The sequence below is a fragment of the Theileria parva genome, chromosome 1 (genome assembly GCF_000165365.1).
Source record: "Theileria parva strain Muguga chromosome 1, complete sequence, whole genome shotgun sequence".
Taxonomy (NCBI): Eukaryota; Apicomplexa; class Aconoidasida; order Piroplasmida; family Theileriidae; genus Theileria; species Theileria parva.
In genome coordinates this window covers 355,724-375,992 of record NC_007344.1, presented here as the reverse complement: position 1 = coordinate 375,992, position 20,269 = coordinate 355,724, and the positions used below count along the sequence as shown (strand labels likewise).

The 20,269-nt window shown below is 34.5% G+C and overlaps 12 protein-coding genes across 12 annotated transcripts; 5 read left to right on the top strand and 7 right to left on the bottom strand.

Moving 5' to 3' along the window:
• The first annotated feature begins 82 nt into the window (after window positions 1-82).
• On the top strand, window positions 83-4,589 carry Msh6 (MutS domain V family protein). Its single transcript, XM_061304938.1, has 7 exons — window positions 83-123; window positions 156-398; window positions 600-2,862; window positions 2,989-3,522; window positions 3,683-3,807; window positions 3,913-4,025; window positions 4,199-4,589. The coding sequence occupies exons 1-7, from the start codon at window positions 91-93 to the stop codon at window positions 4,575-4,577; spliced, it is 3,690 nt and encodes a 1,229-aa protein (XP_061161516.1). The 5' UTR covers window positions 83-90; the 3' UTR covers window positions 4,578-4,589.
• Window positions 4,590-4,719: 130 nt separating this feature from the next.
• On the top strand, window positions 4,720-5,335 carry TpMuguga_01g00184 (tRNA intron endonuclease catalytic domain protein; the record flags this gene model as incomplete). Its single annotated transcript, XM_760618.2, has 3 exons — window positions 4,720-5,012; window positions 5,096-5,134; window positions 5,236-5,335. The coding sequence occupies exons 1-3, from the start codon at window positions 4,870-4,872 to the stop codon at window positions 5,333-5,335; spliced, it is 282 nt and encodes a 93-aa protein (XP_765711.1). The 5' UTR covers window positions 4,720-4,869.
• Window positions 5,336-5,341: 6 nt separating this feature from the next.
• On the top strand, window positions 5,342-6,211 carry TpMuguga_01g00183 (Utp11 family protein). Its single transcript, XM_760617.2, has one exon. The coding sequence runs from the start codon at window positions 5,393-5,395 to the stop codon at window positions 6,092-6,094; it is 702 nt and encodes a 233-aa protein (XP_765710.1). The 5' UTR covers window positions 5,342-5,392; the 3' UTR covers window positions 6,095-6,211.
• TpMuguga_01g00182 (CTLH/CRA C-terminal to LisH motif domain protein) lies at window positions 6,076-7,952 on the bottom strand. The gene is made up of 9 exons (XM_760616.2): window positions 7,841-7,952; window positions 7,596-7,729; window positions 7,137-7,243; window positions 6,936-7,004; window positions 6,800-6,862; window positions 6,710-6,769; window positions 6,498-6,597; window positions 6,407-6,468; window positions 6,076-6,376 (listed from the first exon to the last, which is right to left on the bottom strand). Exons 1-9 carry the CDS (start codon window positions 7,915-7,917, stop codon window positions 6,314-6,316), a joined length of 735 nt encoding a protein of 244 aa, XP_765709.1. The 5' UTR covers window positions 7,918-7,952; the 3' UTR covers window positions 6,076-6,313.
• A 57-nt stretch (window positions 7,953-8,009) lies between these two features.
• On the top strand, window positions 8,010-9,320 carry TpMuguga_01g00181 (Dip2/Utp12 family protein). The gene is made up of 3 exons (XM_760615.2): window positions 8,010-8,227; window positions 8,468-8,666; window positions 8,851-9,320. The coding sequence occupies exons 2-3, from the start codon at window positions 8,657-8,659 to the stop codon at window positions 9,303-9,305; spliced, it is 465 nt and encodes a 154-aa protein (XP_765708.1). The 5' UTR covers window positions 8,010-8,227; window positions 8,468-8,656; the 3' UTR covers window positions 9,306-9,320.
• TpMuguga_01g00180 (Ribosomal protein S11 family protein) lies at window positions 9,318-10,198 on the top strand. Its single transcript, XM_760614.2, has one exon. The coding sequence runs from the start codon at window positions 9,408-9,410 to the stop codon at window positions 10,113-10,115; it is 708 nt and encodes a 235-aa protein (XP_765707.1). The 5' UTR covers window positions 9,318-9,407; the 3' UTR covers window positions 10,116-10,198.
• A 62-nt stretch (window positions 10,199-10,260) lies between these two features.
• TpMuguga_01g00179 (uncharacterized protein) lies at window positions 10,261-12,856 on the bottom strand (the record flags this gene model as incomplete). The annotated part of the gene is made up of 4 exons (XM_061304937.1): window positions 10,261-11,374; window positions 11,493-11,926; window positions 11,960-12,149; window positions 12,298-12,856. 4 exons carry the CDS (start codon window positions 12,854-12,856, stop codon window positions 10,410-10,412), a joined length of 2,148 nt encoding a protein of 715 aa, XP_061161515.1. The 3' UTR covers window positions 10,261-10,409.
• Window positions 12,857-13,002: 146 nt separating this feature from the next.
• TpMuguga_01g00178 (uncharacterized protein) lies at window positions 13,003-15,427 on the bottom strand. Its single transcript, XM_760612.2, has one exon. It carries the CDS (start codon window positions 15,413-15,415, stop codon window positions 13,043-13,045), a length of 2,373 nt encoding a protein of 790 aa, XP_765705.1. The 5' UTR covers window positions 15,416-15,427; the 3' UTR covers window positions 13,003-13,042.
• Window positions 15,428-16,196: 769 nt separating this feature from the next.
• BAS1 (AhpC/TSA family protein) lies at window positions 16,197-17,048 on the bottom strand. Its single transcript, XM_760611.2, has one exon. It carries the CDS (start codon window positions 17,010-17,012, stop codon window positions 16,212-16,214), a length of 801 nt encoding a protein of 266 aa, XP_765704.1. The 5' UTR covers window positions 17,013-17,048; the 3' UTR covers window positions 16,197-16,211.
• A 103-nt stretch (window positions 17,049-17,151) lies between these two features.
• Window positions 17,152-18,431, bottom strand: TpMuguga_01g00176 (putative integral membrane protein). Its single transcript, XM_760610.2, has 5 exons — window positions 18,220-18,431; window positions 18,034-18,147; window positions 17,695-17,898; window positions 17,386-17,544; window positions 17,152-17,269 (listed from the first exon to the last, which is right to left on the bottom strand). Exons 1-5 carry the CDS (start codon window positions 18,415-18,417, stop codon window positions 17,189-17,191), a joined length of 756 nt encoding a protein of 251 aa, XP_765703.1. The 5' UTR covers window positions 18,418-18,431; the 3' UTR covers window positions 17,152-17,188.
• A 102-nt stretch (window positions 18,432-18,533) lies between these two features.
• Window positions 18,534-19,447, bottom strand: TpMuguga_01g00175 (uncharacterized protein; the record flags this gene model as incomplete). Its single annotated transcript, XM_061304936.1, has 6 exons — window positions 18,534-18,661; window positions 18,780-18,836; window positions 18,866-18,894; window positions 18,985-19,022; window positions 19,054-19,073; window positions 19,244-19,447. The coding sequence occupies 6 exons, from the start codon at window positions 19,445-19,447 to the stop codon at window positions 18,554-18,556; spliced, it is 456 nt and encodes a 151-aa protein (XP_061161514.1). The 3' UTR covers window positions 18,534-18,553.
• TpMuguga_01g00174 (uncharacterized protein) lies at window positions 19,448-20,249 on the bottom strand. Its single transcript, XM_760608.2, has 3 exons — window positions 19,949-20,249; window positions 19,804-19,876; window positions 19,448-19,732 (listed from the first exon to the last, which is right to left on the bottom strand). The coding sequence occupies exons 1-3, from the start codon at window positions 20,102-20,104 to the stop codon at window positions 19,506-19,508; spliced, it is 456 nt and encodes a 151-aa protein (XP_765701.1). The 5' UTR covers window positions 20,105-20,249; the 3' UTR covers window positions 19,448-19,505.
• Window positions 20,250-20,269: the final 20 nt, after the last annotated feature.

The following is a 20,269-nucleotide window of genomic DNA, read 5'->3' as shown; positions in this document are numbered from 1 at the left end:
TATTGCTGGAATATTGATGATAAAAATAGTTAGTAGTGATTGGGTGTGTGATTTATGGGATTCTGCGTTAGTTTTAGAAAAAGGCGTACCATGTCCCAGTCGAGAACGTCCGGATCAAAAAATGTAATTTTGAGTATAAATAATACACATTTTAGGTCTCGATAATTTCGTTCTTCAGGCCGGCACCCAAGACGGAAATTAAGGAGGAACTCGAGACGTCAATGCTAGATTGTGAAAATGAAGAAAATAATATACAAAGACGTGAAACGGTTTTAGAACCCTTCAAACCAGTAGAATCCTCACTCGATAGAAGTTCACTAGATGATGATTTATTAGACTTTCATTTCGATAAAATGGACAGCATAATTTCGGATTCAAATCTCTCCAACACACACTATGTAATACTCGGTTACGGCTGCTGATTTTTGCCAAATTTTACTCATCCATTGGCTATTTAGACCTTAAATGCCTAGTTATATACTATAAGGGAGATTAATTCAATAATACTATTGAATAGTCTAATTTGACTTTTTTCCCTAGTAATCAAATCTATATAGTTATGTGTAGTTAGTATAGTATGGAAATGGAAAATATTTTAGGAGGAGTCGACAATGTCAATTGGTGAACTTGAAGAGGATGATTTACCACTTATTAGAAAACGAACCTTACTGTTTGATGATTCTAATTTACTCACTGGGTCTCAAAACCTGTCTCATATAATGAAGAAGACCACTGGTAACAATAGTACTACAGTTGATAGTCTTGATTCAGTTAATTCTAATACCACAATTAATGATAATACGAGTGCCACAGCTAGTACCAGTGACACAATGGGTAATAACAGTGTGGAAAATGTACGAAATGTGAAGGGAGAATTAATGGATGATGAAAGACTAATAGATCGGTTATTATATGCATATGAATTTGATGATAAGAGGCCAATAGATATCGATAATGTAACAGTGGGTAGAGAAGATAAGAGAGATAAGGAAGATACAATGGATTTTCATGAGAGGGAATTATATTTGAGTTGTAAAGCAAGTGAGAGTTCTCTGGGATTTAGGTCATACGTTGAGAATTATTACAAGTATAAGGGGACTTTTTCATTCCCGCCATGGCTAGAGCCGAAGAACCTGAGGGATAGTGAGGGAAGGAAACCTTTGGGTGATGGGTATGATAGCAGTACCCTGTGGATCCCGCCGAAAGGACACAGGTGGGCTCACGAATTTAGGAGTGGTCACTACACTGAATGCATGCAACAGTGGTGGGACGTGAAGCGGACTCACTTTGACTCTTTGGTTTTCTTCAAAATGGGTAAGTTTTACGAGCTCTTTTATCAGGATGCCTGTATATTACAGGGGCTCACAGGCCTGCGATGGATGGGAGCTGAAACCAAGCCTCACGTAGGTTTCCCAGAGAAAAGCATTCACTCCTACGCCTCAGCCTGTGTGAACGCAGGCTACAGAGTCGTAGTTGTAGAGCAAACTGAAACGCCACAACAACTGGATAAGCGTAATAAGGCCTCAGGAACTACAGCTAGAGCTGTTAAAAGAGACGTCTGTGATATTATTACACCAGGAACTGTTGCAGCGCCTGAAATGCTCACATCACAGTCACGGCCACTGCTCATAATGTCAGGTACAAAATCAGAAACCCAACCCCAGCCCGCACCATCGGAATCCGAAGAAACAAAATCAGAAACTCCTTCCGCAGTAGAAATAGTGTGTTTGGACGTTTCAATGAGTAAAATCCGGTTTGGAACCGTTAAATACACAGATGATTTGCTACAGGTGAAGACAGTGTTGATCCACTTCTGCCCGGCTGAAGTAGTACTGGATTCTGTATTATACGATAACAAGGAGTTAGTAAAGGCTATTAAGGCTTTACCCTACTCAGCAGATGTCACTTTACATGTTCCACAAAATAAGTCCAAGAACCTCTTGAACAAAGTTAAGGACAAATGGGAGTCTGAGGCTTCTGAGTGTTCCACATCTCTAACATTAACTGAATCGTACCTAAGCCTTGTGCTTCTGAACAAACTTGTAGATTATTGCTATTTCGAACCATTTAATTTTTCTCAGCTGGAAGTCATGGGCATGGACTACTCAGCACTGGTGCACCTGGAACTCTTTGTCACCCAGGAAGGTACTGAGAAGAACTCTCTATTCCATTACTTAAACCATACTAAAACAGCGTTTGGAGAGAGGTTGCTCAGATATTGGCTCCTGAACCCTCTGACAGACGTTGATGCCATCAACCTCAGAAGCGAGGCTGTGGAGTTTCTGGTCCATAATTACCCACTAGTAACAACACTAAACCAGGAACTGGAAAGATTTCCGGACCTCGAACGTTCATTAGGTAAGATACTAAACACAGCCTCAAACTACCATAAAAGGGCTGTATACTTTGACAGAGGAGTTTACACTAAGCTGTATGATTTGTATAGTCTTTTTGACAAGTTCCAGAAACTAGAAGACATCGTCGTCAACTTCCTCAACGAATCAATTAATCTGTTTGGAAACTATAAAAGTGAGTTGGTGAAAAAGGTTGAAGAGGAGTTTTTACGCTGCTCAGATGACGTCATCCTGTTCAAAAGCATGCTAAAGCTCACTGGGGAAAAGACGTGCTCTAGCGTTGAGTGGCCAAAATCAAGGGCTTTGACAGCTGAAATCGAGTCTGTTAAGGCCAAACTCGACAGAGTGCTAGAGAATATCAGACAAATCTCACCCTCAGCATGCTTCGTACATTGCAAATTCAGATACGAGGTTGAAATGACAGAGTCCGAATTCCAACGATACCAGAGAAAATCAAGCTTACAACACACCGCCTCAGGCTCCACTACGCCTGTCGCCGATAATACACGTAATACACTAGTAACTACGATTCTTAGTACTCTACCACTATTATTATTTTATACTGTTATTTAGCTAAAATTAGGTAGTTTTCTTTAAAAAATACTTAAAAATCTCTTAACAAATAATAATATAGCTATGGTTAAGAAATTGGATAATGTGTCGGGAAATGCGGTTGGGGGAGGAGTGAGTAGCATGGAGATAACGAGTACACGGAGTGGTTTTGTTCGCGGTAGAAATGTGAAGATAGTGCAGATACTGGAGGAGTTGGAAGAGTTTGAGTTTAAGCTTAAGGAGAGCGAGGAAGAGTTTTACCAGGAGATTGTGAGCAAGTTTCACTCCAATAGCTATAAGTTTTGTAAACTAATTGAAATCGCAGCTCAGTTCGACTGCCTGACCTCGCTGGCAACTGTTGCCAAGAACTCGCCCTTCCCAATGTGCCGTCCAAAACTCCATCCCAAATCCCAAAATATTCTCAGGGTCAAAGACTCAGTTTATCCCATCTTCAGCATCAGTGGTAACAAGTTCGTGCCCAACAGTGTTAACATTGGCGAGGGTTTCGACGGTCCAATTCTCATCATCACAGGCCCTAACATGGGTGGAAAATCAACCTTGTTAAGACAAATTGCACTGACTGTCATCATGGGTCAAATTGGATCATTTGTTTCATGTACGTTACGGTGCTTGTACTAACTACTGAATTATCCGCTATAACCTACTTAGTTACTGTAGGACACCCTGTTATTTAGACCCTCAGAAGACTTAGTTTTACAATTATTTAACTAATATATTATTTACAGTTTTGTGACTAGGGTTTTAGAGTTGTATAGGTGTTGAGTCTGAGTTTAGTGTTGTGGATTCGATATTCACCAGACTTGGAGCTTCAGATAATATTTTACAAGGGAAAAGTACTTTCCTAGTTGAATTGCAGGATATCTCATCAATACTTTCAAAAGTACCGAGTTACTAGTGATTAACTCTATAACTCACATAGTTAAACAGTTTATCTCTTTTGGTTAAATTAAGCATTTAGTTGGTGTTGGGTTTAATAATGTTTTAGGCCACGAGTAGTTCATTGGCTCTGATTGATGAGTTGGGTAGGGGAACTTCAACTTTTGATGGTACAGCCATTGCTGTGGCTACTCTAGAAAAGATATCCAAAATCGGTTGCAGGTACTGCGTTGCGGAGCTTGCACCCAGCATTAGGGTTTAGTTATTCACTACTTACTACCCACTTGAATGCTTAGTTATACCATCCAGGAAATCAGATATTTATCAATATTCAGCTAAACTAGTATATTGTGGGTTAAAATTAGTTATTTTATAGTTGTGTGAAAATGTTGTAGATGTGTGTTTACAACGCACTTCCAAGATGTGTGTATGTTTGCAGAGAGTCTTAGTAACGTGTCAATGTTCCACATGGCGGCTAAGGTGGATGAGGAAACAAGGAGTGTCGAGTTTCTGTACAAACTTGTGCCAGGAGTTTGTCCAGACTCTCATGGAATGCACGTGGCCAAACTCGCCAGAGTACCAGAACACATCATACAAAACGCCATGGAGGCCAGGATGAGGCTGTATAACAGCGAGGTCTTCGGTGAAGGGGAGAGCGCGAGTAACAAGTTATTGGAAATATTAACAGAAGAAATACTAGAGGCTCATTATAACAATGATAACGATAAACTGAAGGAAATTTATAACAAATACTCACACTTAAAATTTGATTAATCTAATTTTAACAATTGAAATTTATTAAACACAATAATTTATTAATTACAATAATTTGTTTAATAAATTTTTTAAAAACGTTAAATGGTGTGAAGGTGTGAGATGTTGTTATTTATGAGGGGTGAAAAATCACTTTATTTTTTCCAAATTATTATTATTAGATATTATTTTAATTAAACTTTTTAAAAAATACAATACAATTTTAAAAAACACAGCATAGTCGTAAAAAAATAAAATATAGTTGTAAAATAAGATAAAAAGTTGTAAAATAGAGTAAAAGGGGTGGATTTGTATGGAATTGGATTATGAGGAGGATATAAGGAAAGCCTTGGAGAAGTATTTTAGTGGACTTGGTTATAAAACAGCTGATGGCACTAATTTCGGCTCTGATTTAGTCATTTACACTAAAGCTGGGCCGAATCTCTCACATTCCAAGTATTTTTCAATTAGTTCCATAAATCACGCCTTTTTACTAAATTATATTATAATTGATTAAATTACATTAATTTTTTCTTTAGATATCTTTTGTTCATTATAGATTCTAAAGTTACTTGGAGGTATGTTTTACTAGTCACCAACCTTTACTACCATATACTATACTAATAGTATATATTTAGTACTATAATGCTGTTGATTAGTATAATTAATATTGTATTAGGGAGGTAATAACATATTATCGAGTTTCAAGTCAAACTGCTAAGATCGCACTTGTCGCCTTTAAACAAAAAGTAATCTCTAAATTATTAGTGATTAATTGATTTTAGGACAAAATCCGTGTAGTACAACTAAGTAAATTATTTGACTCGTGATATCTGATGGGAGGACTGAAGCACGTGGTTCCCAGAAGAGTTCACTTGGAGAGGTCCCAGCCTGAGCACAGGAAGAGGAGAGTTGGTCAGTACTTGGAGAAGAAGGCAGACTACAAAAAAAGATCAGAACACTATCACCTTAGGGAACGCCTAATTAAAGAACTCAGTTTAAAAGGCAGATATAGGAACGAAGATGAGTTTAATTACAAGATGATAAACTCAAGAATCGGCGACCAGGGCCAGGTGATTCTTCCCACTGAAGATACTCTAAGAGAGAAAAAACTAACTAAAAAGCTTAAACTTAAACGGAACCTGGACAAAATCAATACGAACCTCTTCGTTCTTAACCATATCACCAACACTCACAAATCCAATACTACCAATGTTAATACTGCTACTAATAATAAGGTTCGGAATAAAAAGGGCCATATTATATTTTCCGATGAAGATTCACTTGAAAATTGTAAAATAGATTCAACCCCCAAACCCAATCTCGTGAATGGTGAAAATGTGTTAAATGGTGTAAAACAATCAAGTGGTAAAAATTCCGTAAAACGCGTAAAACATGTGAAGAGTGAACTGGATAAATTAAGGCAGGAGTTGGAGGAGAAACGTAATGTAATGGTAGGGAAATATAAAAAAAGGAAAATAGGTAAAGTTAAAAATTCAAAACACATACACCACTTCGCATTCGAACGTGATAAATAAAATCACAAATTTTAAAATTCACTTCATCCACGCTATTAATCGCTGTAACATACTAATGTGCTATTTCTATACAATATAAACAACTGTTACATGATATGAACTACTATAATATTGTTCAAGAAATTAAAAATTACTCTAAATTTACTTAACTTTATTTATGGATTTATTGGATTGTTTGAATTGAAATTATTGAAATTTAGTTAATTTTGAGGGATTGGATTATGATGACAGTTTGAACCCGCAACGGCTAATGTTTGATAGTTTTAAGCTGTAGGAATTAGGCTGAAAAATAATGAAATAAATTTAGTGTACTTTTGACTCAAGTTGTGACTCAACCCAAAGCGTTTCCTTAATAATATTCTCCAAAATAGGTTCTGAAAAATATTAATAAAAGTATTAATACTTGGATCGAGGTTATAATAGGCAATCAGTGAATTGTCTACTAAATTTGATATTTCATCAGGTTTCTGAATCTTCTTTATTATCTCCAATGCCTCAGGTGACTACAGTCAATTCAATAGTATACACTAGTTAGATGAGTGTGTAACTAAATATATAAGGTATCTCAACATTTAACTGTAGGATTATTTAACTGTGGAACTAGATGAGTGATACGTTAAGATTTTGAAAGGCGAGCAATGACATGGCTTCTTCAAGTTTTGTAAGGAGGTTAGGCTAAATTGTGTCAATTATGTGAAAACTAACATCTTTCTTGATACAAGATGAAATCTCTTCCTTGGCAAATTTTATTGCAGTATGTAAATCACCCTATTATCAAATATTCTCAACATAATTATCTATACATAAATATAGTTATAACTGGATGGTAAGTAGTGGATACCGAGAGGATAATATCGACAAGACGATACAACATTAACACAAATAATAAATTACTGTTCTCATTCAAAATCTATAACAATTCATTATATTAATATGCAATCAATATATAATAATGTAGTTAATGATATAAATAGGTGTAAATCTAAGTCCCCGGGTGGGATATAACTGAATCCAGTAGAAGCAAGCGACGTAACGAAGATACATTGCGGTCAATCTGATTAATCTGATTAATGGCGTCCATAATCCTCCCCTCCATAATGGAGTTCCTAATAAACTTCCTCTCAGATATCGTAGGCTTAAACCCATCATCTATAACATACAAATTTTACAATATCAGAAATATATAATTATATTACAACAGTGCTATAATAGTGTATATAATTAATAGTAATACATAATTAATAATAATATATAATTAATACTATAATAGTATAGTGTGTAATCAGTTCAAGGATGACAGGTTTCCTCAATCATATTAAAAATATGAATAGGAATTATCATTTGCATAATTTCATCATAACACTACTTACAATTTATCATAAAATAACATAACTATAATCGAATTTGATTGTATAATTAGGTTAAATAAGAGTGAAAAGGTGATGTTAAGAGTTGATAAAGGTAATAAGTGAATAAAAATAAAGAGTATTGAAAATGTTACCGTTAAAATGTGTTTCTTGTATGAAGAATTTGTAAGTATCTTCGTACATGTTGATGAACAAGTAATTGGCAATGACACCTTGTAAGTCCTTTTCAGAAACCTCAATTCCTTTCATTAAATTCAGACACAAATCACTAAAACAATTTATTTAACACTATTTTCCACCGTCTAATACTAAAATAAGTAAATTAAATGGGAATTAAAGGTAAAATAAGTGATTTTTAGAAGTAAATAAAGGAAGTTACAGGTCCATATTCTTCATAACCATTTGGTTCTTACTGGGAGTAGTAGAATGGTACAAAAATAAAGATTCTTCAGTCATTTTAATAAATTACACGATAATAACTATATTTAATTTATTATGATTCTGAATAACATTAATAAACCCTATAACCAGTTTAATCTTAGTAATAATTTATATCGCAGATTTATCAATTTTACTAGAATATTTGTATTTTAATAGTTTTTATAAATTTTTAGTAGTTTTATTAATTTGGATGAATCTATTCTCAATTTAGTTGAATCAGTTCCTAATTTGGGATTTAAATTTTTAATGTGGCATAGAGGATCATTAACATTACTCTGTAGTTCTTGTAGATACGTTATTCGGAAGTGGCATATACCCATTCTAGGTAATTTCTCAACCTAACGCCCAAACTAATTACTCACTCCTATTATATTAATACTATTATCTTCATTTTACACTAATCATTAATATTTTAATAGTTAGTCAAAAATTCTAACTTTTTTAACCTAGATAATATACTATTAACCAGTTATATTCATTCTTACCACTAGATGCTAGTTATACATGGAATATTATTCGTGTATAATTAGTTATGTAGAGAGTAGATCTCTGTAAAATGTTTTAGGAGTTGATTGTGGCGCTAATCCAAGGCATAAACAGTCATTATCAAACCCTCCACCGCGTTCTCGAGGTGTTCCAAAACACCTTACACCATATATATTTGGGAAACAGTACCCAAGACACCCGGCCTGGAGAACGGATCACACCTTTATCTCCAACTCAGCTCTTAAATATAAAATCACGCATAAAAGAAATGGATAATCGTATGAATCTTACATATTTTTACACAGATACACATATTAATAATATTTAAATTTTTGTTATCACGAGTTTACAAGTAGTTGTCACGAGTAGACAAAATTAATAAATTTGTTGTTACGAGTTAACACATTTTATACTGAGATAAATAGTATGTAGTTATTACTATGGTATTAATAATGAGTGTAGAGAAGAGGAATAAAAGTTGTTCAGTGATGTTGACGCAAGCGTTGTTGACGAGTGATAGAAAGTTGGTAGAGAAGCTTCTGTCTACGCGTGATAATGCGACAATTGAGGACACAGTGGCGGAACTAACTCCGCCCCTGGTACTATCGCTGCTGGAGTACATAACGTCAAGTGTAATAAGGACTCCAAACCAGTTATACTCGCGAGAAGGCTGGATTAACACGCTCCTGAGGAAACATTCTGCAGTGTTTACAGGGAGTAAAAAGGGTAGAAACGCACTGATTAAGTTAAATAAGCACATAAATCAGCGTTTGACCATGAATAAGGCTCTACTCAAACTAAAAGGCAAAGTCGATAGCGTGGTGTACTATTCAAATTTGTACAAGAAACAAAAGCAAAAGGATTCCATCCAAATCATGAACTCACAAGAACCATTGTTAACTTTTACCGAAGAATAATTTTCTCACCATTTTTTCTTCGCATAAATATTCTTTCATAAAACTTATTTAATTTATGTTATTTTGATAAAATTAGTATGAATATTTTTGAAAACTGAATAAATGTATAAATGTGTTAGTTTGGGGAGGAAAATAGGAAATTCGCTCTTTGATCAAGTTAATCGGATTCTAACAAGAAATGTAGTAAATTTTAATGATTTCTCGATATTGAGGGATTTATGGAGGTTTGGTGGGATCAAAGTTGGAGCATCGAGTGATTTGACACGGTGTGTATCCTTTAGGAGCATGACTACGGGTTCTGAGGAGAGCAGAGAGAAACCCGTGTTGAGCAAGACTCTGACAAAGCAGGAACTGAAGAATTTTCAGGGTAACTACCAGAGATATAGAAGGAACTTTGGCCTTCCAGAGTTCCACAACGTTGATCTTGACAGAAACGGACTTATAATTGAGCCTACGGACCGGTTTATGTTAGTCCTGACCACTTCTAAGAACAACGTTCACGCTCAGCTTGTTAACCGCAGTAAAAACTACAGGACAGTATTTGGTTCATTTGCTGGCAACGTTGGCTACCGAAAGAAGATGCAACAGACAGATAAATGTGCGTACAGGATAGGAGAGAATATCGCCAGAAAGTGTAAAAGGCTTGGTATATTTGCTGTAGACGTCAAGTTCAGGAGAATCGCACGAGTAGAAAACGTTTTACAAGCCTTTCATGCCATCGGACTACAAGTCAGTCAGCTTATTCATGAACCCAGACTACCTAAAACTGGCGTTAACTCAGTCAGACCAAGAAGAAGACGTAGAGTTTAACATTCACGATTTACACAATCTCTAAAGCAATTCGTGCCAGTATTTCTGAAGACAGTAGTACTAGTAAAAGTGTATAATAATCTAATCATACTACTATACACATACACCATATATAGTATATTAGTATATTAAGAGTTTATTCCTAGTTATTTTTAGAGTTTGATTTCAAATTTAAGTACTTGTGATAGTGTTTGGTAACTGTTGAGGGCACTTGAGATCTATATTCATCAGAGTTAAATTTAAAAAATTTTTTTTCTGGTTCATTTATTAATTTTTCATCCACAATTACACTGGCTAACTCGAGCAAGTTTTTAAGGAGAAACAGATCAAATGCGTATAAACCATCGCCAGTAAAAAATGGGAAACCATTAAATGTATATGCAATAAGTTTTTTTCATCTTTTTCTTCATTTGTTAGTGACTCAAGAGAATCAGGATGGCTCCAGACCAATTTGTCCTCATAATAAATAAAATAACATTTATTTGGGAAAGAATAACGAAAGTAAAAACTAGAACATGAGTCACGTTTATCCATACCAAAAATATCTATGGTTTTATTATCCATATCACAAAATCGGAATTTGTTTAAATCAATTTTAATTCCATCATCTAGGGTATTGAAGGCAGGATTGTAATCATGGTCAAGAATTAGCAATCTGCAATTGAGAGTCTCAGAAAGAATAAAAAGACAAAGTTTGTCATTGTGATGTAGGAGGAATACTTGATTTGCGTATTCTGTATCAAGTTTATCCTCCCAGAGTATCTTCTCACCAAATTCCTCTGATTTATGAAATATTTTGTTAAATTTGTAACGTGAATAACATTTAAACTCAAAGTTTTCACAACTTTTTGTTATAAAATACTCTTTAGTTGGTTCAGTACTGTTGATGTCCAAGGCTACTGAAGTAACACCTAGAAGCTTCTCTCTCTTGTCGTTTATTTTTCTTAAATACTTAATGTAAGCTGATCGTCTATCAAAACAACAACAGCTATTATCAGATATGCAATTTTTATTATGTAACGAACCAAAGTCAACAACTTCATCTTCATTATAATTATCATTAGTTGTATTGTCGATAATGACGGTATCATCATGAGTACTAAAAAACCTAATTTTTACATCATTGACTGTCACGGAATCTGTTTTGCGATCAATAATTTCGCCACTAACTGCATTGAAATATTCATACTCTTGATCCAATCCATTATTTGATTCACTACTGGTTGCATTTGAATTTTTAGTATTCACATCAGTGTTTCCTAAATCAACTATATAGTATAATGGTATAATAATTTATTAAGTATATACTATAATAATATATTAATACATCAACTATATACTATAATAACTGTGTGGATGATTTAATGACAGTGTTACCTGTATTCGTTGAGTCGATATCTTCATAGAATGAGTAGTAAAGGGGAGTGTTTTGATAAAAATTAGAACGTGGATCAACTTCACGAAAAGAATCTTTGTCATTTAATACGGTACTTGGATAAATTAGGTTTATAAAGGCATATTTATATGATTTATCGGCATAGTGCCCAGAAGTAGTAAAGTAGATTCTATATATCAAATACATATCACGCAAAGTTACTTCCAAGCCATAAAAAGGTCTCATATAATTGTTTTCTATTTCATTTAAACTCTCCTTGGGGTTATTTTCCAGTGTTACAGACTCTTTGTCAATGGTTTTATTGGAGTCATTCTGGGAGAATGGGTTAGTAATTTTGTTGAAAAGATTAATAACAATGGAGGAAAACTCGAATACTTCATCTATTGACACATGAGGGAAAGAAAGGTGATCTAGTCTATAGAATTTTTTGTATAGTTATTTAATATACCTTGGTTTTAAGTCATTGTTTTTGAGGGAGTCAGCCTTGAGTTTCCAGATACCATCGAAGTAGTATATCAATAAGTTATTGCCCAAGAATAACATTGCCATGACCTTGTTACCATTACTCATCTCAAATAAAGAAACAACTTTACAATACCTATGGTCTGAATCACCCCTCCAAATCGTAACAATCTCATCTATAAAAAATGTCAATATATATCTATATGTATTAAGGTGTGTCATACTGTTTATATACATAATATAATACACTATTGCCACTTTAAGAGAATAATACTCCTATTGATGTTAATTAAATAGACTAGGGTATAATTGGGGATATAATACTGTTTTCAGAATTTTTTTCTACAATTTCACTGAAATGAAGTTTATCGTTTGCTTGAAAATTGGTCAAGTTATTTCTTTTAAAGATTTTGTAACGTTTGCCCGTGTTCAAACTGTTGATGTCGAGTACAATTTCTCTAGATTCCACCCACTTGCCATCCTGGTATTTCAGGTATTTAATTGAGTTATCTACAGAGACGAGTGTGATTCTTCTATTGTTCCAGTATGTGCCAATAATACGAGCCTCGACACATATAACATAATCTTCAGGCTGATTTGATTCCCAGACAACTTCTTCGTCTTTAGTGTCTTCAGGTATATTACCATTGCTAAATTTTTTTATTAGTTTATGATTGGATAGAATTATTTTGTTGTAAACTTTGTGAAAAAGCCCAAAATAAGAAAGTATGTCACAATTTCTGGATAAACTACATTCAATTGGATCTAATTCTTTTGATAAGTCTAAAACTTTGGGTTTCAAGCCTTTGTTACTATATTTTGAAGGTATTCTTTTAGGATAAACTGATGCTAGTGGATAAAAATATAAATCATTGATTTCCATCTTTGCTTCAATTTTAATAATTTATTGCAATATTATTATACTGATCTATCTAAGTTATTTGATCTATGGTATTATTGATAGATCCATCAAATTTAGGTATAGATTTACCACATTGGTATTGACTAAAACATAAATAATGATAGAGCAAATTAATGTTTTAGAGTTAGATCATTTAATGTTAGTGGTTCAAAATCCGTCACTTGAGTAGAGATTGAGTCCTTCGTCCATTAGGAGTGGTCTTATACTTGAATCCGGAGGCAAGTTCTCTAGATCTGGAGTGCTTATACGTTCAAAAGAGCTTCCACTACTCTGTGAGTCTGAACTCTTTGATCCCAACGTGCTGTGAACGTCACCACCAGATTCTCCTAGTGTTTTCCCAGTACTAGATTCATAGGGTGTTACAGTTGCTGGTCCAGATTCCTGTTCTGGTATAATATCTCCATTAGATGACTTGGGGGTATAGATATAAAGACGTGGTGGTTTTGGAGGTGGTGTGACTGTTGTGTAAATGGATTCTGCAGGCGCTTGAGGGCTTGCTCCACCTGAAACTGACTCTGTGTCGTCTGTTTCTACAGGTCCTATCTGCTCTGAAGTGGGAGAATCATGTGGTTCAATTGAACGGACTGAATAGTTTGACTCTGATCCAGTGGATGATGTGCTACTACGCCTAGATCCAGGTTCAAGACCTGAAGAACCGTTCGGGTCTGGTTTCGTAAATTCTTCTGGAATTTCAAACGTATCTGATGTTATTTTCTTATTCTCGTAGTACGTGTCAACTTCGTTAAAGGCAGACATACCTAACTTAGTCAAGAACCTTTCAAGAGTTATCTCCAACCATTGGCCCTCGATGTCCTCGTACATCCTTGGGTTGCCTTCAAACAAGCTTGGCTTAGTGTTTAAGTGGAGCAGAGACTGGTACCCAGGCTTCGCAAACAGAAGAACCTGTCTCAGAGGTAATGACTTACGTTCATGTTTCCACACTGTCTGGAACCTATCTGTAATTTTCTTCACTAAATTTCCACCAAAAATGATCATTTCGGTAACAGGAATATCAATCTCAGTGACATGTTTTACCCTTGCTATTCCTTCCAAATCGCCAGCCAAGTCCAATTCAACCTCATTCATTTGGGTTTTAGACTTTTTTCTCCGCGAAAATAATTTTCTAACCCTGTTTAAGGAGTTGCTGGTACCTCTTTTTGGTCTCATTTTAGTCTTGTTGGATTCCTCAATGCTGGGTTCAGATAGTTCATCTGGAGTTGATTCATCCGATGTTTGATCAGATTGTTGACCAGGTTGTAAATCAATAGTTGAGTATATCGGGTCTTCTTTAACAGATTTTTCGGTATTATTATTGTTACGACCTCTTCTGAAGAAGTTAATTCTCCTTCTTTTCCGGTTTTTAGGCTTCTCATCAGTTTCAGAATTTTCAGAATCACTAGAGCTCACGTAAGATGCTGAATTTCCAACCTGTTTATTCTGAAGGGAAACTGTTCTTACTGGTGGTTCTGGTGGCCTTTTTGGTAATTTGGATCCAGTTTCTGTTTCAGAAGTTGTTTTATTTGGGAAAAGAGTTCTTGGTTCTGGTATTGGAGATAGTCTTGTAGGTGAGCTGGGTCTAGTGCCTGCTTCAACCTGTTTATTTTCAAGGGAAACTGTTCTTACTGGTGGTACTGGTGGTGATCTTTTTGGTAATTTGGGCCCAGTCTCTGTTTCAGAGGGTTTAGGTCCGAGATTTGCAAGATCCTCATATTCTACACGGTATTTAGATTGTGGAGGTTTTTTGGCTTCTTTGTTAATAGGCGTGCTTTCACCACTTGATTCCCCTTCAGAGTCTGTGTTTGACGTGGACTCCCCTTTTTTCTTTGGGCCTTTCCTCGCTAGATTCTTTAGATATTTGCCAAAGCTCTTGAGTTTATTTTTGTCAGATGGTTCAGACTTTGTTGTGGATGCATCTGACTCCGATTTTAGGGATGGTTCAGACTTTGTTGAGGATGAATCTGATTCAGAGGTGTCTTCATCACTTTCACCTTTTTTGGGCTGAAGGATAACTGAATCCGCGTAATTAGGCTCATTTTCAGCTCCTTCTTGGCGAACTTGGTCAGGATTTTCGTAAGGATTCTCATCTTCAGAGGAGCCTGAGGTTAAATTAAGGTCTCCAAACAGCTCCATGCTATTCCTTTTTGTAAGCCGGAAGGTGGTGGAGTTGATCCACTTTTCACCATCAGTGCTCATGGTTTGGGCATAAATTTTACCTCCTCTGGAAAAGAATAACTGGAGGTAATAAAGTGAGTTGCCGCGTTTGTAGGTCAGAAGTCTGAGAAACTTGGTTAGCTTTGTCCTTTTCCAGAGAACCTGAGACCCATAAACCACCTCAAGCACTTCTGTACCATTAGTTGGTGTGAAGATTGTTACTGAGGAGTCTTTATCGTCAATATCGATTTTGGTTCTATCATTGTTTCCTGAGATGTTTAACACACATGGTAGTCCGGGTGGTTTGGTTTGGGAAAAGGCTGTTTTGAACAAAGAAAAAATAAACAAAAGGATGTAAAAGCAGTTCATGGTTGCTGTAATGGATGTACAAAAAGTTTATACTGAATCACATCCTTAAACGCCTACATAAAAGGACCAATGGGGATCCAGGAGGGTGCACGCGGTTCTAGTACATTCTTACCAAAATCTGTGCATGCAGCTTTTTTGAAGTAGTATCTTGCGCCAAGAGCCAGAATATAGGTTTAGCAGTTAATTTTTAGTCGAATTGTTCGGTTATATGGGTCGAACGACTTCGTTTGGAAGCCATTTGACATTTTTTGATCCAGCACACTCAGAAACTTTTTAGTCAAATTTATACTTTAAAAGGTCAAAAAGTTACTAAGATGACTATTGTAAGAGGTTAAAACTGTTTTTAGTTTAAATTGTGAGAGCTTTTTAACTTTGAAATCTCGGGTCACCGGAAGGTTTTAAAACGTTAAAAATCTCAGCAAATCGCGGAAATTACAACAAATTTCGGACATTTTTACATTTTTTGGAACAAAAACTTCTATTTAACTTGTTATTTATTTTGATTCCATGAATCCTTCATTTTAGATTTTCGGCCTGTTTACTGCCTGAATACCATATTCTAACATAACACTAGATTAAAATATACTATACTATACAGTATGTATATTATAGGATATAGAATGTATAGCAATAGTATGGTAGTCGAATATCTAAATGAGTAATAAGTTCCGGAAGTGGGACTCGAACCTAGTACCTTGGGTACAGGTATATAGTATGGCAAACTATAGTATTAACTATATACTATTAACTATATACTATTAAGTATATACTATTAGTATAGTAGTATGGTAATAGATTAGTTGAAACGATTTGAGAGGTATTGTTTAACTGATTGTGAATCAGGTTTCATGGCTTGATCGCCTTGTTTCCAGTTAACTGGGCAGACATTTCCAGTCTTCTCTGCGAACTGAACTGCGTCAAATAACCTGAGAGTTTCATCCACTGACCTGCCTAGTCCAAGTTCGTACATGGCCACGTGTTTTACAACACCGGCCTTGTCGACGAGAACTGAGGCTCTGTGAGAGAACCCCTCGTCACGGAGTAGACCAAAAGAGCTGGAAACCTCACGACTCAAGTCAGAGAAGAGGGGGAACTTGAGAGGTGAAACGCCACCCTGGCGAACGTCCAACTCCTTCCAGGCCTTGTGACTAAAGGGAGAATCGACGGATACACCCAGAACCTTCACATGCCTCTCCTCAAACTCCTTTAGCCGTTCTGAAAAGCCCAAAAGTTCAGATGGACAGACAAAGGTAAAATCCAATGGATAAAAGACCAATAGGCCATAGGAATCCTTAAAATAATCCGAAGAGTTAAACTGTACTAAATCGTCGCCAAGTAATGCCGTTCCTTTAAATGAAGGCATTAATTTGCCAATTAGTGATGAGGTTACTGTGTTATTTAAACCTTCCGAACTACTATAGTTCCTCACTCCATTCACACTCTTTAAACTGCTAATTCTGTCAGGAGTTTTAGCACTTTTGATACCGTTACGGGTATTAAGAGTGTGGAAGGCTGTAAAGGTGTTTTTAAGTGGGACTGAGTTCCTAATATAAGAGAACGAAGTGATTAATGAGATTCCAGTCAATTTCATTAACATTTTAACAAATTAACTTAATTATTAAAGGGATTAATAATGAACTTCATCCTGTTTCTCATCGGGCTACACATACTGCATTAAGCCATATTAATATTTAATATAATAATATTAACTATGAATATATTGTATTGATAAAATTTTGATAAAATTATATTAATGAATATTTGGTGGGAAATTTATATTTCAACATCGTAAGCATTATCTCTATTAAATCTCCAAGATTCCTGTTGTCTTAAATATTCATTACCAAATCCAGCCTAAACCACATTATTACTATATACTCACAATCCTTATATATCCTAATGCTAACTATCCATCATAGCGTAAATTAGGTAGAAAATGTGTAACTATGTGGAATGTGTGTAATAGATACAGCTCCGCCTAGGAGGATTCCTATTGGATAAGTGTATTTTTCCTCCTTCATTAGCGCCAGTTGGACGTGGTAGGCAGCCTCGTCCTCCACATCCATTAACCCAAAAGTGAACCCAAATATTGCTCCCATTAATAATGCGATCGATAATATTAAATGGACCTATAAACAGGTTCCAATACCAACATAATGAAAAATATAACATACATAAGTACCATTAATTGGTGATATCTCTTGATACCAGAGATAAAAGTATTAGTTATAACAAATTATATAATGGAGTGTAGGAATAGTGATAGTGTAGTTTAATACTTGTGATTTAGATTCGACTAATGGTTTTGAGACGGTGGTTTCGAGAGTGGCCATGAAGTAGTTGATAATGTCGACGATGGTAAATGTGAGTGCAAATGAGGTAGATACACCTAGTAGAGTGTAGACAACAGTCTTGAGTGATGTTGGTAATGATATGAACCAGTTCTTCCTCAGAAAAAAACATAATACACCAGAAAATACAATCTACAACATTTTCCACTACCATCACTAACTATAGATAAATAGTAACAAATGTAATGTATATTGACTGAGGAATGAGTAGTGTATGTAAAAATGAGTAGTTTGTAGCGGTTCATCTGGGATCAGGTGAAACATTACCATGAATCCGAAAATTTTAAGATTTTTAGTTTGGTTTTGATCATTCAATTCGCTAGAAGCGCTTAATCTCCAGAGTATCGCAAGTCCAATAATGATAAATGTAAAGCCAAAATACTAAACAACGTTATTTTACACATAATTATCTGATATAATTTAGCAAAGTAAAAATAAAATTAAAAAAAATACAAGAGTGAAAAAAGAAGAAGTTGATAACTCTACAAGAGCGCAATTGACTATAATTGAGCATAAAGCTCCTATACCAGCACCGACGGTAGTGCTTAGCACGCTGGGCATCAGCGGCAATTTACTAAGGGGTAACTCATGATCAAACCAATCATAATTTTTTAGCGTTTTTGCGCCTGATAATAATATATTCGATTTCATAACTATAAATTTAATAAATTTTTATTTTTTACTAATCCATTACCACACATTCACTTTTACACTACTTTTTACACTATTCCACTTCTAACACATTATTTGTATATTATTATCACATATTATAAATTTAAAAATTATATTATTGTGATATTTGTATGGAATCAATTTGATAGTTTAAATTTTTTAATTCCAATGAAAGCTTAACTAATTCATCCATCAAATATTTTAATTTTCCCTTCCCAGGTTCCTGCTATACTATTATTCCTTTATTCTTATTTATTTATATAATTAACGCTGGAATAATAATAGTTTTCTTCTGTGATTCAGATAGATACATAACCATAGTTTACTGTGTAGTGGATTACATTGTTATTGTTGGATTGATTGAGTTTAGAATTAGCAAATTCTGACTCTGAATTTTCCTAAAATTTTTTAAATAGTCAAAAAATACTTCTTCAATTGATTCTTTCACTCCAATATCTACAGGATATATTAGTTATATACAACTGAGTTTGTTGTGTAAAATGTTCAAAGATATAATTGATTAGGATTGAATTATTTTATAAATACCTTCGGCATTTTGTAGCATATTGTCTTCTTCTTCGCCTCTAACACATTTATACACATTTGTAACGTTACCTTTCTTCCACTTCATCCAACTAATCAAATTTATCACACATCCACTGATATTAGCAGTATAACAGTAGTTAATGGTATGGTAGTACATTGATGGTTAAATTTAACTAATAAGCTCTAGTCGTGGGTTCGAATCCCACCTCTAAGATATAAATATACTAATACTAACACACACTGTTACACATATACTTACTGTTGTATCTACGTCGTCTTCCTCTTCATCGTCTTCACCCTTAGATTTTAATTTATTATTTACATTACTGATTATTTTATTATTTATGTTATTATTAACAGTGTGACCAACGGTATGTGAATGTTTGAGTAAATTTGCGTCGAAGTGACTGTGACAATAAATATAATTAATATAAATTAATATATAAAAAATAATGATATACATTTTATTAACTTTAGATAAGTAAATTATTAAATTGGTATAGTATGGGTTAGGGTGTGGTTTAGGGTGTGTAGGAGGAATCATCTACTACAATTTTAAATAGTTGAGAGTTGAAGTCATTTTTCATTTTAAGATTTGAAATAATCTTCTGAGAAAACGAAGAATCCATAGCTCTCTTCATTGAAGCAGGAGTAAACCAAGTTTGGACTCCTACGTAGTCATAATCCGATAATATATCACTTTTATCATCCATATCAACTAGTCTCACTAATCTAGTATATCCATATCCTATAGCATAATTTAGTACTTCAGTTAATATTAATATATAGTTGATGGTATAGAGTTGAGTGTATCAGTACCTGGTTTCCTTTGTAAATATCTTGTCAGCCCTCTAATTCCCTTTTCAAATTCGTTATAATCATTTTCATTTACCTATTATCATATGTTAGTTGGAGTAAATATGTAAATTTTTCCAATATTTGAGTAAAATGTATAAGAAGGAACTTTATAAAATGAGAGGAAGGCGTAATCTTTTTGATCAAAGGCCGGATGAAATTCCCAAATTCGCTCCAAATCAGGATTTGCAAAAGCATAAACACACATAAACGAGGTGACGAAGGAAAGGGATCTATTGAAAAAACTTACGGTAAATATAGACATAGTCCATACAATTAATTAATATTATTCACAATATTTACAAAATTTATATTGTTAATATTATTTACATTGATGATATTGAAAATTATAAAAATTTTAGTGAAAATTTAGGTAATAATGGTGAAATGAGGAATCTCCCAATATTAACAGTAATAAATATAATAAATC